The following is an 18,419-nucleotide window of genomic DNA, read 5'->3' as shown; positions in this document are numbered from 1 at the left end:
TTTTGCATTCTGTAAAAACTGTTTTCAACTAATACATTGTCATGTTATATGAGTCTTGTATTAGAGTTTTAGAGTAAGATCTTAATTGTCTGTTTTGAGCATCATAATTGCTTTAGTTTACTCTATGTTTTTGCTGTGAAAAGTGTTGTAACATTGGGAATCTCAAGGTGTCTTACCACCAACGAGATTGTGTTGTATCTTCGATAGCTTAGTGTTCTTGATAGGAAGAATAGGTTCTTGGCTGAGCTACACCGCAAGAATGGTTTTCTTGGGCGGTAGGAAGGGAGTCAAACCAAGGAATAAGTTTATTTATGTTTCAAGTGAATATCTAAGTGTTGTAATTGGAAGAAGTGCTTGTAAAATATTATTTCAATTATAGTGAAGAAAAATCTCCCAGATCAGCCGGGAGGCCTAGATGTAGTTTGCAAGTGGACACGCAAACGAACAAGGATAAAAATCATGTTGCAGGATTTTTCTCTCTCTCTCTCTTTCTCTCTTTATTGCTTTAATCGGTTACGTTGTATAGTTGTTTTAATTGTTATATTCTGTTTCCATACTATACTAGTGTAACTCTGATATTTTGTAAGCTCTGTATATTCGTTTAAATCTCGGTTAATTGTTGTGCAAGAAACCGAATCTGTTAGTAATTTCTGAGCTAATTTAATCGATTAAAGTAATTGTGTTAATTGATTATTTGTATTCTGTTAATCGATTAATCTGAGGTTATTTTTGAATAATTTGTTGTTTTCGAAAAAGCGGATACTCTGACCGCTACACTTATTCAACCCCCCCCCCTTCTAGGTGTATTTTAGCCACTGATACCTAACAAAAAATGTTCTCTAACTTAATACATTGTGTAATCTTTCTAATTTTACCTTTTAGAGTGCTTGTGGAGGCCAAAACTGCAAAAAAACAATCCAGAAGTCAACTTTACAAACAAAGAAGCCTAGATTCAGCTAAGCAAAATTGACAAATGTAGGAAGCCACGCTCACCGTAGCCATTGCACTAAACTAAAGTTAGCTACACTCTCTTTCTATATTTCACCCAGCAAATAATTCTCGCCCAACTCATCAAGCAAATTTCGCGTAGTGCAACTTGGCTAGGTGAAATGATAGCACAGGCTAGGCGAACCGCCATGCTCAACGACCCCATTGCCCTAAACGAAATTGGCAGATTTTAGACTCTATAAAAAATGATCAAATTGGGGGTTTTAGAGACACATTCGAGGGTAGCACTTTGTACTCGAAATTCTTAATTTTATTAGGTCATTGAGCTCGAATTAAGGTGTAGAAGAAAGGGGGAAAGGTTAGAGGGATTGATTTATGCTCTTTGAGGAGGTAATTTCTTCTCAAATAAGCTTTATTTCTCGTTTTCAATCTTCGTGTTTACGAACCATGATAATGAGTAACTAAACCTCTTCCTTCTAGGGATTAGATGTAATATTAACTTGATATACATACTTTCATTCTAATTTATGCTTATTTTTCACTCTTTGATTATTATAAATTATTTTTAGGAATGCAAAAAATCTGACATGTGGGTACTCATAAAAATACCCACAATGGGTAACTACAATAATAGAATATGGATGAGAACGAGTTTTATGATACTCGCCCCGTGAGTACCTGTATGTTTATAAATTTATTTTTCAATTAAATATTTTATATATTATATTTTTTATTATTACTTTAACATTATATATTATCTACTTTATTATTATTTCATAAGAAATTTTAGTAATTGCAATAAACATAAATTTATATACATATCTTATTATTCATCTAATAATTACTTTTATATATTAATCATTACATAATTTATAAATATATAATTAAATTTAAAAATTTATTTTGGACCCACAAATACTCACTGCTTAAAAATAGTGCGAGTATGAATATAGTTAAGCACTACTCGTGTCTGCCCGGTTCCATTAACATGCCTAAGTTATTTTGTGATTTATGTTTACTGAAGGTTAACACCCCTTCAATATGTTATTTAGATTGTGGGTGCATGAAGAAATTGTGGTTCTATATCTTATTTATAATAGGTCATCTTATTGATATAATTGCTAGGAATATATACATATCAATATGTTATATTTTGCATGTTGTTGGTATAATTACTAAGAATAGCTCTATATTAATAACTTATAGCTCTCAATTTGGTTAACATAAGTTGCTAGGAATAAAGTTGTGTTAACATATTATAAATCTTCATCTTATTAGTATAGTCGTTAGGAATAGAGCTATATTATATATAAAAGATGATTTCCCCCAAAAAAAATAGGAACTATGATGTGGTATTTGAAGGAAAATTCTCAAAATTTTGGTTATAATACAATAATAGGATGTAAACTTTTGAATTAATTGGGATTTGTTTTAAACGTTTCCTTATTTTAAGGGATTGTATTCGGTTGTCAATGAAAAATGGATAATTGGGATATGATAGTCACAAAATTCAAAAATTCAGCTTTCAATTTGACTTCCAAATTTCAGACTAAAAAAAGTGATATAAGGAAGAAAGAAATAGCACTTACATTAAGAGTGGTTAAGATGGCAAAGCTGAGAAATTAAAAGTAAGTTATGAGAGTTATGAAGATAATCAAAATAGTGGTGTAAGTCCTGGATCCCAATGTTAAGAGTTCAACTCCCGAAAGCGACATTTATTGGGAGAAACAATCATGAACCTGATCAAGATTAGTTCCTTACCCACACAAAACAAAAAAAAGTAAGGAGAAACCCTAGTAGCTAAAAAGAAAGAGTTATGAAGATATGAAAGACAAAATATCATGAAGTTTGAGATACAAAAATAAATTTTTCATGTACGTCAGTCTTCTCTTACTATGACAATTTATCCATAGTTATGAAAACTGTAACATAAAATTATGTCAGGGAAATGAATCAGACTATATCGTTATAATAATAGTAATTATATTAATTATCTAATCATATTAATTAAAATGGATGAAAAATAATACAAGCCAGTCAGTTTTTATTTAAATTGTACTAGTTACATTGGTTAGATTTTATTTAAACTGTATTGCGAATGTTGACCGATTTTCATTTTAAAGTACAATTTTTGGAAGTTACTCAATTTTTAATCGTATTGCAGAGAATCTAATGTACAGTCGTATCTTTGTTTTTACTTGTCAAAATGCCAGTATGTCACACACTTTATTTTAAAAAAATAGTTTAAATAAAAATGTTTGTTTCGCATTCTTTACAAGTTTTTTTAATATTAAGGTTAATACAATATGTATGTATATGTAATTTCATTGATATGTCATTTAATTAATAACCACCCGTCTGACTGTTGTATTATCATATTAATATGAGTAAATTATATTAATACCCCTTGAGTTTTAGTGACATTATACAAATTATCCAAACCCTAATTTTTATACATATCTTACGCTGACTACCCATCAGTGAGAAATAAGTATGATTTTTTGAACAAAAGGGTAACAAATGTAATTAAGTTAAACAAAATATAATATATCGTGGAAACAAGTATAAATAACATTCGAGTCAATACATTTTTATTATTTTTTGTTCGTTAGAGTATAGTATAAGAGTTATTTAAATATGTTCTTAAAATTATTTATGCATATTATATTGAACAAAAATAATGAAAATGTATTGACTCATGTACTATTTGAACTTGTCTCCAAAATATATCATATTTTATTTAACATAATTACACTTATCATCCTTTTTTGTTTAAAAGATCACACTTATTTATCATGCAGGGGTAGTCATCAGTGTGACGTATGTATAAAAATCAGGATGGTTTCGTAGGCGCAAAAAAATGAAGAGGTAATTTATGTAATTTCACTAAAACTTAAGAGATATCAGTACAGTTCACTCTATTAATATCATCATCAATTTAGTGATCATACAATATTAATAACATTGCAATTTAGAACTCTCCATGACAAATATTATTTACTCTTGGTTCCTAGTTGTCAAAATCAATTTTTACATATTGTTTTGTATAATATACAATATCCCCACCCTATGGATAAAGTTGTCAAAATGAATTACCTGGACGAGTTCGGGTTAGCCTACATATGACTCAGGCTAAACCAGATCTGACTAGAAAGCTCGGAGACAATTTATGTATATCAAAATGCAGTCCAAACTCGCCCTAAATGGGTGCAGGTTGTGTTAGATCAGTCCGTATAATATTAGAAAAATATTTAAATTTCAACCTATTTAATATAGATTTAAAAATATATATCATTTTATATTAATATATAACTTTTTATCACATTTGTAATGTCTAATTCAACCAAACTCATAAATCTAATGTTTTATGTTTGAGTTTTTAAGATGTGATGTCAAGTCTACTTGTACAATTTTTAACATATATAATTTATTAATTCTCTCATTCATGGTGGATTATCACTTCATAACACAATATAATTTAAACTTTTAGATACTATAGAAAATAATGCCATGTTAGTTTATATTAATAATAATATAGACTATAGTTCAGAATGAACTCTATATGTCAAAGTATAACCATTATCTTCATATTTGATCATCATTTTTTACTTCCTATAAGAAGATCATTTGTATGTTCATTATCAATACATTCATTATGAATTGGTATGAGTTGAATTTGGTAGTATAAAGTTCTTTATGATAAACAATTATGTTGTCTATTAGTTTTGATGTAAAAGTTATTATTCTTTATTATGCTTTTGTTGTAAAAGTTAAATCTAACTAAATACACAATTAAGAAAGAAAAATGTAATATATATGGTTTAATGTTTCTTCTCATTTAATATGACACATCATTTTGTTCTTGTGATTATAAGGACCTTCTACAAAATAGGATAAATTATATCATGTTTCACTTTATAATATTATTATAATTTATAAATATTTATATCATAAATATTACTCTCTATTTTTTTTGTTCAAAGCTCATAACACAAATATTTATTATCTATTTTTATTATAGTGTAATATCTATAAACAATCAATATAAAGATTTGTACACAATCAGTACATCAACTATCATTCATTTGTATCACTTTTTTAAGAGTCAATAATTATTGAAAATATATGGTAGATGATGTACTAATATTATATAAAACTCTATATTTTTTCTCTTTTTATTATAAATTCATAGTATCATTATCTTATAAAATAATCTTTATCTAAGACTTATTATCAAGCCAAAGGTCTCAAAAAAAAAGGGGAAATGGGTAGCCTGAACCTGCTCGGGTAAGCCCAAACCCGCCTAGTAAGCCTCACTCGAACCCTATTTTAATATAGTTTGGCCGATCCTGGTTAAAAAGTCTGGATTCAATAAAAAAATACTTAATATGGTCTTCCTACAGGTAAATAATTAATTCATTTGAGGTGTGTAGTTGTCGTTCCTACTAAATGTCGCTCACATGGCTCGAACATTTGACATTTGGTGTTGTTTGATACTTGGAAATCTAGTAAGGTCTCATACCATACACCAACACATGGTATCTATGTATTTGACAATCCAAGAGAGATGAATATAGAAAAGCTAATAAACTTATTTGACAAAAAATAACATCTTTATTTACCTTTTTTAGTTTGAGTATTTTATTGTTGCTATAGAAAAATCACTTCATAATAGGCACTTATTCGGGAAGCCAATTGAAGTGATTTATGTTTTATTAGCTTCTAACTATAAGTCCTTTTACTAACAAATATTTAATCACCTAATTTTATTAAATGTTTCCAATTCAATAAGTTAACTTATCAACCTTAAGTTACCCTCACCAAATTTTAAACCTTTCACCAACTTTGTTCCCTAGAGCCTTATGTGCAACAAGTTGACTCAAGATTTACACATTACCATGCGTCCATGCTGAACTTTCTAAATTTACCCAAAATGAGTGAACATTGGTCAAATATTTAAGTGGATAATGTGAGTGACAAATACAAATGTGTGAAGTAGGATTAGCCAATGAGCCAATAACATAAGGAAAGAGGATAAAATGAAAATGTGAGTGTGCCCCTCATATGCATCCACAAAAATATCGTATTTCATAATATGTCATAAATTATGTCCTAAACTAACGATAATAAAATAAAAATAGAAAATAATGAATATTTAATTTTTTTTAATTCAAATAATATATTTTGAGTAATTTTAGACAGTTTGAAGCACGATATCATTATCCCAAATTCAAAATTTATGGATGGTTCAGTTATTACCAACACAACATATCAATCCTCAACACCTTTTCCTCTTTCAGCTTCATCTTCTTTACTTTCTCAACCCAAATCCCTATTATTTTTTCTTAGTATATTCTCATAGCATCTTATCTTTTATACCAAATAATATCACTCTTATAATAACAGCTCATCATTTTCTTCCTCTTCTTCATTACTTTAATCACTTTTTTTCATTTTCAATTTTAATTTTAATCCAATTATGGTTCACTCAACTTCTTCTCTTCTTCACCACAATAACAATAATCACTTCCTCTTTTTTCCTTTCAATTCAAATCCAAACAACACTTTTCATTCCCACACTCTTTCTTTCTTTAAATCTCTTACTTCACCTTCTTCTTCTTATTCTTTATCCTCCTCGTCAGCATCATTACCCTACTCGCCCTTATGTTGCCGCGTGGCGCGTGTCTCCACCGAGCATTTAGAGCTATCTCCGCCGCAGCCGGGCTTCAACTTCCGCCGCGAAATCGAGAGGCTCGCTGCGCTACGGGACAAGCTCGCCGCGTGCGAGACTCTTGACGAGAAGCTCAGGCTCATCGACGGTGACTCCAGGGTGAGGCGATTCTTCTCCGGTTCCCGCCAAAATGCGTTTTCTAGGGTTTTGGCGACCGTTGATTTGTGCCGTGAGGAAGTTTTCTTGCTCAAGTGTTTGGTTGCAGCGGGGCAACAACACGTGCTTGAGATTGGAGGAAATGGATTTGATGATTCTGTTTCTTCTTCTTCTTCTTCTGTGAGTTCGTTGAAGAGTGCGCTTTATTCTTTGGCGGAGATGATTGAGAATTGGGATTCGTATAACAGGAATGGTGGTGGTGGTGGTTTTGGGAACAAGATGGGAATGGCTTTGGAGGATGAAGAAATTCGGGAGTTGAAAAAGTTGTTAGCGTCTTTGGCAGAAATTGAGAGGTTCTATGATTGCATTGGTGGAATCATTGGGTCAGTTCTTCATTTCCTAGTGTCTTTTTTTTTATATTTTTCGACCGGATTCAAATCCTCGAAACAACTTCTTTGCTCGCATGAAAAAAGTTGCATATATGTAACTTTTCCACTTGGTGGCAGCATAGTGGGAGAATGCATTTTTATAAAATAAAATATAATGTTAATGTAAGTGGCAAAATGGAAATATATGTTTTAAAGTTATATTTAGTAATTAGCATATATAAATATGAATTCTTATTATGGATGTTCGTGGTGAAAGTGGACTGTGATCCATGCCTGCAATGTCATTCATACTGCAGTAGCACCCTAGTCATTCCAAGCATAAACCTAAAAGAAGGAAAATTAACAGAGACAGTGCTTTTCTAGAAGGTAGTATTAATTTGTTAGGAGTGTTGACAGTATCTATCTTGCCTGTATTAGCATAATAGCTCCAAAACAAAAGTGAAAATTTGATGTTAATTAGAAGTATCCGATAAGTTACCGGGGAGTATCCTGGCATCAAATTTGTCTGGCCTTGTAAGGCAACTATTTGGAAGTGTGTGTGCTTCCTTGTTTAATGAGGCTAAATTCAATTGCTAGAGCTGAGTGTCTATTGCATAATTTGAACTGTTATCATTTGGACAATATAGGATGTTTCAGGAAGAAGTTATATAAGTTCTATAGTCTTTATTATTTTTGCTCGGTATAAACCAGGTTTAATAGGTGTGGGTGTAGTTCACGTATAAGCATCCATATGCATCTAGTCATTTGGTTGATCAAATCTTACACTGCAGTTATCAGATGAAAATGCTGGAGCTTCTTGTCCAAAAAATGTTTGAGAGGCAGAATATAAACTGGTCTCAGGACAGGCATGGAATGAAAGAATGCCAAATTTCGGGAATTGATGCACCTAAAGGGCTTGACCTTTCTGAAAATACAGAGTATGCATCTCAAGCGGCACTATGGGGTATAGAGGTTAGTATAATTAGCCTACCTGGTTTGTGATTTGAATTTTAGTGGATATGTTTCTTAGATACCTGAAATAATATGATTTTATCCTTCTAGGGTTTGCCAGACCTAGGTGAAATTTATCCTTTGGGAGGATCTGCAGACAGGCTTGGTTTAGTTGATCCTAACACAGGTGAATGCCTTCCTGCTGCAATGCTACCGTATTGTGGTAGGACTTTGTTGGAAGGTCTTATAAGAGATCTTCAGGTATTAGATTTCCATTTATCAAACAGAATCATAGTTCATCGCTAAAACATTTGAAAAATCAAATCATAATTGCCACTAAAATATATAATTCTGCTGTTTCACATTGCAAGGCTAGAGAATTCTTATACTTCAAGTTATATGGGAAGCAATGTATCACTCCTGTTGCAATAATGACAAGTTCTGCTAAGAACAACCATAAACACATCACTTCTCTGTGTGAAAGACTTTCATGGTTTGGAAGAGGTCGATCAACTTTCCAATTTTTTGAACAGGTTTCATATAAAACTACATTGTTGCTTCTCAGAAGGGATAATCTTATTTTAAACAATCTGAGTATTTTATTTCTTAATTGGCAGCCTCTTGTTCCAGTTGTTGGTGCAGAAGAGGGACAATGGTTGATCACCAAACCATTCAGTCCCTTGAATAAGCCCGGTGGTCATGGTGTCATATGGAAACTTGCTCATGACAAAGGCATCTTCAAATGGTTTTATAATCATGGACGAAAAGGTGCAACTGTGCGCCAAGTCAGGTCTGATACAGGAGTGTATTTTTAGTTTTCTAGTAGAGAAACTTGCTTTTACTGGTCACTGATACTGATGAGTGGTCTTCCTTGCAGTAATGTTGTGGCAGCTACAGATTTAACTCTCCTAGCCTTAGCAGGAATTGGTTTACAACAAGGAAAGGTAGGATTATGTTGTTTTAATTGATTATGTCATTCTTTTCTGCCACTATATTGACAAGTGCTGAGAAGATGTTATAATAAATGGGAAAATAATGTCTTATAGTCTGTAATCATGTAATTCCTTATCTTCTAACTTATAAATTTCCTTCTAACTTCTAACTTAGCAACAGATGACAGATATTTGCAACTTTGGTTAGTAATATGCATTGAATAAATGCACTGTTTGCATGGCCTTTGTCCTTTAAATGCACTGTTTGCATGTGGCGTGCCTGAAGAACATTAAAGGGGGAAATCACAAATTGAATAAAATTGACTCTACTTCTAACTGTGCATGTCCGACAGAAACTGGGGTTTGCATCTTGTAAGCGGAACTCGGGTGCCACAGAGGGAATTAATGTGCTGATGGAAAAGAAAGGTCTGGATGGGAACTGGGAATATGGTGTCTCTTGCATTGAATACACCGAGTTTGACAAGTTTGGAGTTACTGATGGACATCTTGCTCCAAAAAGGTACATGATTTTCTTGTACTTGCTCTATTTCAATATTTAATTTATCTCATAAACTGTTATTTGAAACTTCATTGTCTAGAGTCTAGACTCCCTTGATATGTAAAAATCTGATTTCCAGTTTCTGTGATATATTGTGCAGCTTCAAATGATTTGCAATGCTTAAGTTGAAATACGCTTCTAGTAGACACACAATTACAAATGTATAATTTTGATGATTAAGAAGGCACTGTCCCCAAATTTGTGTTGATATTGAGAATGGGATGCTTACAAACCTTCATCTGTTTATTAGCTCAAGAGCTTTACAAATGTATATTTCATGTTAAAATGAACTCACCTGATATAATAGGATTCATCACTTCAGGAGTTTATCATAAGAGTTATACAGTCATAAGTAGTCATGCACAGAGGTTGGTCGGGTAATTTTTAGCAAATGTATAAGATTTTGAAAAAAAACTATCCCACCCGCAAAGAAATATGACATACCAAGTTGAAGCAATGTTGTGTTCTAATATTTTTTGGTGAAAATTGTCTCATTTTTGTTTTCTCAGTTGCAGTATCAGTTGATGTGATAGTTAGGTTTTAATTTATTCTGTCAGACACCTCTTTATTCTGTCTATCTTTTAGGATTTCTAACCTGGAATGAACAACTCAAATATCAACTTTATTTTTCATGATCAAGTTTGCAGGCAGATTTCCCAGCCAATACAAACATCTTATATGTTGATTTACGTTCTGTGGAACTAGTTGGATCAAGTAAGAATGAAAACAGTTTACCAGGAATGGTGATAAATACAAAAAAGCCAACCGTTTATGTAGATCAGTTTGGATTACGCCATAGGTATGTTTTTACCCAGTGAACTTGTCAATGCAATTCTGTTAATTTTCTCTGTTTTATTAGTTAAAATGGAATTAACTGAAGCATTTGTCTTTTCTCTCAAATACCTTTTTTTCTTTCCAAAATTTGAAAGAAGAGACACATGTCCAGTCACAGCAGTAGCTACTCAAGTACTTCATACTCTCTAGAAGAAACTAATTTATATACATGTATCTATCTCTTACCAGAGAGACAGAAAATTATGCTTTTTGCATAAATGAAACCAAAAGCTGATATAATTGGTTTCCTTTCATGGGTTAAAAATGAAATTGATATGGACTTTCATCAGTGATTATCTGCTATCATGTTCATTACTTATTGCCATTGGTCAGGGTAGATTCTTCAACCTTTTCCTTTATGGCTCTTAGCTTCTCTAAGTCACATTTTCCAGCAAATGAAATGTTATATAGCTATAATTATACTGCTGAATATTGCATGTTACTGATCCCATTTTTATTGTGATTCACTAGTGTCTCTGGTGGCAGACTAGAGTGTACAATGCAAAATATAGCAGACAATTTTTCCAATAAATTTTCATCTAGGTGTTTAAATGGTGTGGAAGGTATATCATGATCTATCCGTTTGATCTCATTAATCATACCCCTTTCCCTTTTCCTTTAACGTTTATTTTAGTTTAACAACATCGTTATATGTTTGTGAGCAGATAAGCTGGATACATTTATTGTATATAATGAACGAAGAAGGGTTACCTCATCTGCTAAGAAAAAAAGAAGACATGGAGACAAGTCTTTACACCAGGTTTGATTTCCTTATCATGTTTCAATTATCTATTCTGTCTAGATTGGGAGGACTAAACATTGTTACTTGTGAGCTTCCATTATCTTGATACCATTCCAAGCTCCATAATGACCTTAGACATCCTTGTAACTTCTTATTCTGGGGTTTGCACTTTTACCAGGATAATTGGGTAGTACTTACTAGCAGTTTTTGCCCCATCTGAGTGTCATACTGCTGTGTTCTAGAACACCAGTGTCAGTAGGATAGCCTCAGTAGATGCTCTATGAAGTATAAGGATTATTTTCAAGTTTCTGAAACAGTTTGAATTAAACTAATGACACCAAGACAAAAACTGTAATTTATGTTTTGGAATTGCCAATGATTGTTGCTCTTAAATATCTAAGATATTCTGCAATTACATGCAGACACCTGATGGCTCCCTGTTGGATATCTTACGAAATGCCCATGATCTTCTTTCACAATGTAATATAAGACTTCCTGAGGTATAAGTGTATTATGTTGTGTGAATTATGCAAAAATTCATTCATTTTCATTTTCATTTCGTTGAGTGCATTTCCATGATACAGTAAGCTATTTCTGATATATTTGTTTTATTTTTGTACTGAATCTCATTTGATAAAGCATGTAAGTTTGTAAAAGGTGGACAGTTATGTTTTGTATCTGCATTCAGTTGTATTAGATTCTGTTTCTCTCTGCTGCAGATTAAAGCTAATGAGAACTATGTTGATTCTGGACCCCCATTTCTCATCCTTCTGCATCCTGCTCTTGGTCCTCTTTGGGAAGTCACCAGACAAAAGGTAACACTATATGTTACTTTAATTCTCAATTATCATTTATCAAAAATTGTAATTTTGATACTATATTTTTTGTGTATGATTATTAAAATCACAGTAGTTTCATTTGAGCTCTATCAGTAAATGTATAACATTTGTCCCAGATATGCTGATTTCAACTGTTTTCTTCTCCTAAATGGGTCAAATATAATATTCAAGATCTGTTCATTTAACGAGCTTTGTGACACATTTCCCGTTACTGAAATTGTGTTTGACATGATTAATTAAAAAGGTTCCCTCTATGTTTCCACATTCCACCCATATAGTATTGTAACTTATGGCACTCATAGGATGACTTGAACGTAACTATTTAACATGAAATTCCCTCACTAATATTTTCTTCAATACTAGTTGCTTAAAACATGGTATATCTAAAGCTTGTTGAGAGTGAATTTTGTTGATCATCCTTTATAGAAACAACAGATTCCAATTCTGTTATTCTTTCTTGTGATCAGTTTTACGGTGGTTCCATATCAGAGGGCTCTGAGTTACAAGTAGAGGTTTCAGAGTTCCTTTGGAGAAACGTTCAGGTTCTTACTTCTCAAATTGATATATTTTGTTTACTTATATGCCGTGGGATTGCTAAGATAGTGGGCTTATGTTTGACCCTTTTTCCCAGTTAAATGGAAGCCTGATCATAAAAACTGAAAATGTTATGGGCTCAATGAAGATTAATGAGAGCGGTGAATCCATACTACATTATGGGCAAAGGTACTATACCGCATGTATTAGTTTGACATTACCCTGATTATCCCCTTGCTCTTGCCTCCAGATCTAAGCCATGGGGCATAAAATTATTTTAGATTGCAAACATCAATATTTTATGCACATTTATCTTGCTAGGTGTGGGAGATGTAGATTGCAAAATGTCAAGGTGCAGAATAAGGGAATTGATTGGACTTATGGTGGAAACATATACTGGAAAAATGATGTGCAGCGGTCTGAAGTTTTGCAGATCATACTGCATGGAAATGCCGAGTTTGATGCCACTGATGTTGTCTTAGAGGTAAAATTGAAACTCATACTTTCTCACTAAAAAATGTTTTTTTGGGTAACAAAACAATTTTATTAAATTGAAGCACAAGTGGTACTTAAACACAGTTGAACCAAGACTAAACTCGCAAATAGACCTAAGTCTCTCAACCAAGTTGAACCATTCCTAGACATCATTGAACTACCCTCCCTTTCCAAGAATTGTCCCAAAGGACCATATTTAGATTGTAATATTTTACACTATAAACTCTTCACTAAAACCTCTAGTTATAAGTGTCGCATACAATATCTCACTCAAGGTAAGAAAAAGTTGCTATTATGCCCATAAAAATTGGCCAGTTGATAAGAGATATGAATGCATGGCAAGATAGCCACAACATCCTAGTATTGCTTAACAAATATGATTTATCTCCTTCATGGATACCACACTACAGCTGTTGCTCCAAATCATTTTATCTGTGGGTCACTCATAGGACACTTATTTTTTGGTAGAACAGAGTGGCACCGTTTGATTAGTGTAGCCGACTCCATCTAATTGAAAAAGACTGACTGTTATCATTGTCGTCGTGGAACACTTGCTAGGTTCTTATAAGTTGGGGAAAACTTACTAGGTTGCAGTTTGTTACAATGAACCTGACCCAGTAGTCATTTGTAAATTTTGTAATAGAATCTTGAAAAGCAGATGAGTCTCCTAACAACTCATTAATCACTCTTTTAATTATGTATTCCAAAATATAATATAAAATACACGTTTGGTTAATTCTCAGGATATTTATACATATAAAGTAACAACTAACAAACCTCTTTTTGTTGCTATTTTACTGATACAGGGAAATCATGTATTTGAAGTTCCAGATGGCTACAAGATGAAGATCACAGCAGGAAGCCCAGGTCTCCTCTCTTCAAATATTAAACGTTCTTTATTTTAATTGCCTAAAAAATAATATATCTTAGGGTGGATCTCATGATTATTCTGAGAATCTTAATCCTCTTGGAATTCTCAGTCATGATTTTTGTTCTCTTTAGTCGTTGAATGTCGATAGAGATTTTGGTCTAAAGAATTTATATTACAAATGGTTAAAATTACCCCCACCCGCCTCCCCTTTGGGTCGTTTTTTCTAGACAGAAATGCTTATATGAGTTCATGAATTAATATTTGGATTAATGCAGGTTTAGCGATACAGTTAGATCCGATTGATCCGAGGACGGTGGACAGCGGAAGCTGGCACTGGAATTACAAGATAGAAGATTCCCACATTCAGCTAGAATTAGTAGAATCATAGACTATTAACCACTTCAGATGCCTACTTAAGTGAATCATGGTTCACAGCTGGTATTGGAGCTCACCTTAATAATTTGGTTGCCAAGTGACAGGTTGAACAGAAGTTAAACCTTAATCACTTTTAGTTGCTTTTGGCTTTCATTGTAATAAGTTCCTTTGAGTTTTCCTTTATTCTTTTATGGATGATCTCCATGACAGGAGAACACAAGCAATGAATATGGATCTATGTCATCAATTGAATACCACTTTTGTAATTATGAAGATATGCTTTCCTTGTGTGAGATATATAACATTCATGATTCTTCATCTAACTTGTTTTATTGTATAATAGTTGGATTCTTGTCACCCTTATTCTATAAATAGATTTTGAATTTTACCACAAGGTAGGTTAGGAATGTTCATTGCTCACACTTTAATTCGTGGGGTGGTTGGAGTATCATAGAGGGTACTATAACGAATCCGAGTATTTGGAGTTCCTGCCGGGCCGGGCACATATTGTGTAAGAAAGAACAAATCAGATTGAATTCTTTAAGGACTTGCATTCTCTTCAATTTGCCAACTTCATTGTCATGCACACTACAAACCAGAATATGGAGTTTTAAATCTATACATTGCTCCTAATTGATCTAGTTTCTTTAATGTTGTTTCTGAAAAGTCTGAGATGCAAGTTCTTAAATGATAATTAATTCTTCCTAGGACTTTATCCATGTAAATTTAAGATGTATATACCATCAGCATTTCATACATTAAAAATGCAAATTGTTCATAATTTTCACATATCAGTATAATTTTTTTTGTAAATATAGATTCTTTAATTAAGGAGTTAAAAGAAGTATTCATGTAAAAAGAATTTATACTAATAACATCATTTACTACTTTAGCAAAAGGAATACAAATGATTATGAATGTATACCATGCATAAAAATTAAACTTTTGAAAGATTGGGATGAGGAGAAGGGAAATATTAAATGTGTAGTGTTGTTAAAACTGTTTCATATCAGTGGATTAAATCGGTGAACCGGTCCCAATACTAGTACGGTACAATAATTATATTGGTCATGCAATCATACCGGTCAAAACTGGCTAAAAATGGTCATACTGATCGGTTTTCAATTGAACCGTACCGATCATACCGTCTAGTTTTTATTTAAAATTAATTTTTAATGAAAATAAAAAAATATTGTTTTAATTGCCTAAAAAATAATATATCTTAGGGTGGATCTCATGATTATTCTGAGAATCTTAATCCTCTTGGAATTCTCAGTCATGATTTTTGTTCTCTTTAGTCGTTGAATGTCGATAGAGATTTTGGTCTAAAGAATTTATATTACAAATGGTTAAAATTACCCCCACCCGCCTCCCCTTTGGGTCGTTTTTTCTAGACAGAAATGCTTATATGAGTTCATGAATTAATATTTGGATTAATGCAGGTTTAGCGATACAGTTAGATCCGATTGATCCGAGGACGGTGGACAGCGGAAGCTGGCACTGGAATTACAAGATAGAAGATTCCCACATTCAGCTAGAATTAGTAGAATCATAGACTATTAACCACTTCAGATGCCTACTTAAGTGAATCATGGTTCACAGCTGGTATTGGAGCTCACCTTAATAATTTGGTTGCCAAGTGACAGGTTGAACAGAAGTTAAACCTTAATCACTTTTAGTTGCTTTTGGCTTTCATTGTAATAAGTTCCTTTGAGTTTTCCTTTATTCTTTTATGGATGATCTCCATGACAGGAGAACACAAGCAATGAATATGGATCTATGTCATCAATTGAATACCACTTTTGTAATTATGAAGATATGCTTTCCTTGTGTGAGATATATAACATTCATGATTCTTCATCTAACTTGTTTTATTGTATAATAGTTGGATTCTTGTCACCCTTATTCTATAAATAGATTTTGAATTTTACCACAAGGTAGGTTAGGAATGTTCATTGCTCACACTTTAATTCGTGGGGTGGTTGGAGTATCATAGAGGGTACTATAACGAATCCGAGTATTTGGAGTTCCTGCCGGGCCGGGCACATATTGTGTAAGAAAGAACAAATCAGATTGAATTCTTTAAGGACTTGCATTCTCTTCAATTTGCCAACTTCATTGTCATGCACACTACAAACCAGAATATGGAGTTTTAAATCTATACATTGCTCCTAATTGATCTAGTTTCTTTAATGTTGTTTCTGAAAAGTCTGAGATGCAAGTTCTTAAATGATAATTAATTCTTCCTAGGACTTTATCCATGTAAATTTAAGATGTATATACCATCAGCATTTCATACATTAAAAATGCAAATTGTTCATAATTTTCACATATCAGTATAATTTTTTTTGTAAATATAGATTCTTTAATTAAGGAGTTAAAAGAAGTATTCATGTAAAAAGAATTTATACTAATAACATCATTTACTACTTTAGCAAAAGGAATACAAATGATTATGAATGTATACCATGCATAAAAATTAAACTTTTGAAAGATTGGGATGAGGAGAAGGGAAATATTAAATGTGTAGTGTTGTTAAAACTGTTTCATATCAGTGGATTAAATCGGTGAACCGGTCCCAATACTAGTACGGTACAATAATTATATTGGTCATGCAATCATACCGGTCAAAACTGGCTAAAAATGGTCATACTGATCGGTTTTCAATTGAACCGTACCGATCATACCGTCTAGTTTTTATTTAAAATTAATTTTTAATGAAAATAAAAAAATATTGATTTTTTATTGATTTTCAACATTAATGTTAATATATTATATATGTATATCTAATTTTGTCGGTATACGATTTAATTAGTGAACTATCGGTTGAATCATTATATGATATTTAATAAGTGATACGGTATTAATAACATTGCTTTGTTGGCATCCCTAGGAAAACTAAATATATATGATAAATGCACTTAACCTTCTTCACTCTTAAAAGGAAAAAAATATACACAATTACTTTACTCCACTTGTACTTGTGCTATTCAAAATCCTTTCAATTCCCTTTTGTGACCACACCTTTCTCTGTCTCTCTGTCAATGGATAACTTTTATTTTTATTTAGGTTACAAGTTTAAATCATAAATATTATCGCTTATTAATTAAGAGGTTACAAGTTTAAATCATAAATATTATCGCTTATTAATTAAAAAATTACAAGTTTAAATCATAAATATTATCTCCACTTATGATAATAAAATTATGTATATATGAATTTCCTTTAGTCAATCAAAATAGCCTATCTTTATTCATAAACTATCACGTCTGACTTGAAAACTAACCACACATAACATCCATTATCTTTATGAATCAATTATTTGGACCTACTTATGCACTTCTAAATTGAATGGAGGAAATAAATTATAAATTCAAGATTTCCCAGCAAAAATTAATATTACAAATGAAATGTTGGGAAAAGAAACCAGAAATAACAAGTATGGAGAATTATACTCTTCAATTTTCTTTTCCAAATATGAAAATTCTAGGAATTGTCACAAAAATGAAATTGTAAAACTATAAATAAATAAAAAATAATTGTTTGGTTAATATTTCACTTAAAAGTTGATGGACCTAACATTTTTACCTATGGGTCATATAAATAAAACTACATATTTTAAGAATAATCTGATAGGTTAAAATCTAAATGGTCATTCTAGAGTGAGATGGGAGTTTTTCTGTTCACACATGATGTCTATAGCTAATCAAAATGGATATTATTTTAAAAGTTTTAAGGAAATAAAATCACACCCATATTTATATATACATATTCCTTTTCATTATATATTGTGTGTAACTTAATTACTTAATTATAATATCCTGTAGGCCATAGACATGTTACACAAAATAATAATCAAAGTATTAAACCACTATCCACGACTAGGTTATTTATCAACTATGTATAGTTGTATACAATTAACAAGTTATAATAAATTTGAATTTTATAAATATTAATATTTAAACCAGTAATATTATATTCTCCTACTAAATTCTCTTACAAGTCTTTCTAAACATAAGAAATGAAGTAAGTCATTTATAAATCAATCATTAATAAATATATTATTTTTTGTGGATATGAGAATTTGCAGTAATATTTAGCATAAAGATATATTAATTTCTTATTTAAATACTAAGAAAGGAAA

The 18,419-nt window shown here is 31.8% G+C and overlaps 1 protein-coding gene across 1 annotated transcript; it reads left to right on the top strand.

Moving 5' to 3' along the window:
* LOC109343627 (UTP--glucose-1-phosphate uridylyltransferase 3, chloroplastic) lies at positions 6,274-14,593 on the top strand. Its single transcript, XM_019582016.1, has 17 exons — positions 6,274-7,158; positions 7,935-8,115; positions 8,206-8,355; positions 8,466-8,627; positions 8,712-8,884; positions 8,972-9,038; positions 9,380-9,546; positions 10,226-10,384; positions 10,891-10,982; positions 11,085-11,179; positions 11,584-11,661; positions 11,881-11,976; positions 12,468-12,542; positions 12,632-12,723; positions 12,856-13,018; positions 13,836-13,896; positions 14,176-14,593. Exons 1-17 carry the CDS (start codon positions 6,428-6,430, stop codon positions 14,286-14,288), a joined length of 2,655 nt encoding a protein of 884 aa, XP_019437561.1. The 5' UTR covers positions 6,274-6,427; the 3' UTR covers positions 14,289-14,593.

This window comes from Lupinus angustifolius, chromosome LG03 (genome assembly GCF_001865875.1).
Source record: "Lupinus angustifolius cultivar Tanjil chromosome LG03, LupAngTanjil_v1.0, whole genome shotgun sequence".
Lineage (NCBI taxonomy): Eukaryota > Viridiplantae > Streptophyta > Magnoliopsida > Fabales > Fabaceae > Lupinus > Lupinus angustifolius.
This window is presented reverse-complemented; position numbering and strand designations above follow the sequence as displayed.

Bases quoted from the DNA above. Each gene is read 5' to 3' on its own strand.
- LOC109343627 (XM_019582016.1), top strand. From the start codon at position 6,428: ATGGTTCACTCAACTTCTTCTCTTCTTCACCACAATAACAATAATCAC. The intron at 7,159-7,934 runs GTCAGTTCTTCA...CTTACACTGCAG, and splicing joins TGCATTGGTGGAATCATTGG to TTATCAGATGAAAATGCTGG. The intron at 11,180-11,583 runs GTTTGATTTCCT...AATTACATGCAG, and splicing joins GAGACAAGTCTTTACACCAG to ACACCTGATGGCTCCCTGTT.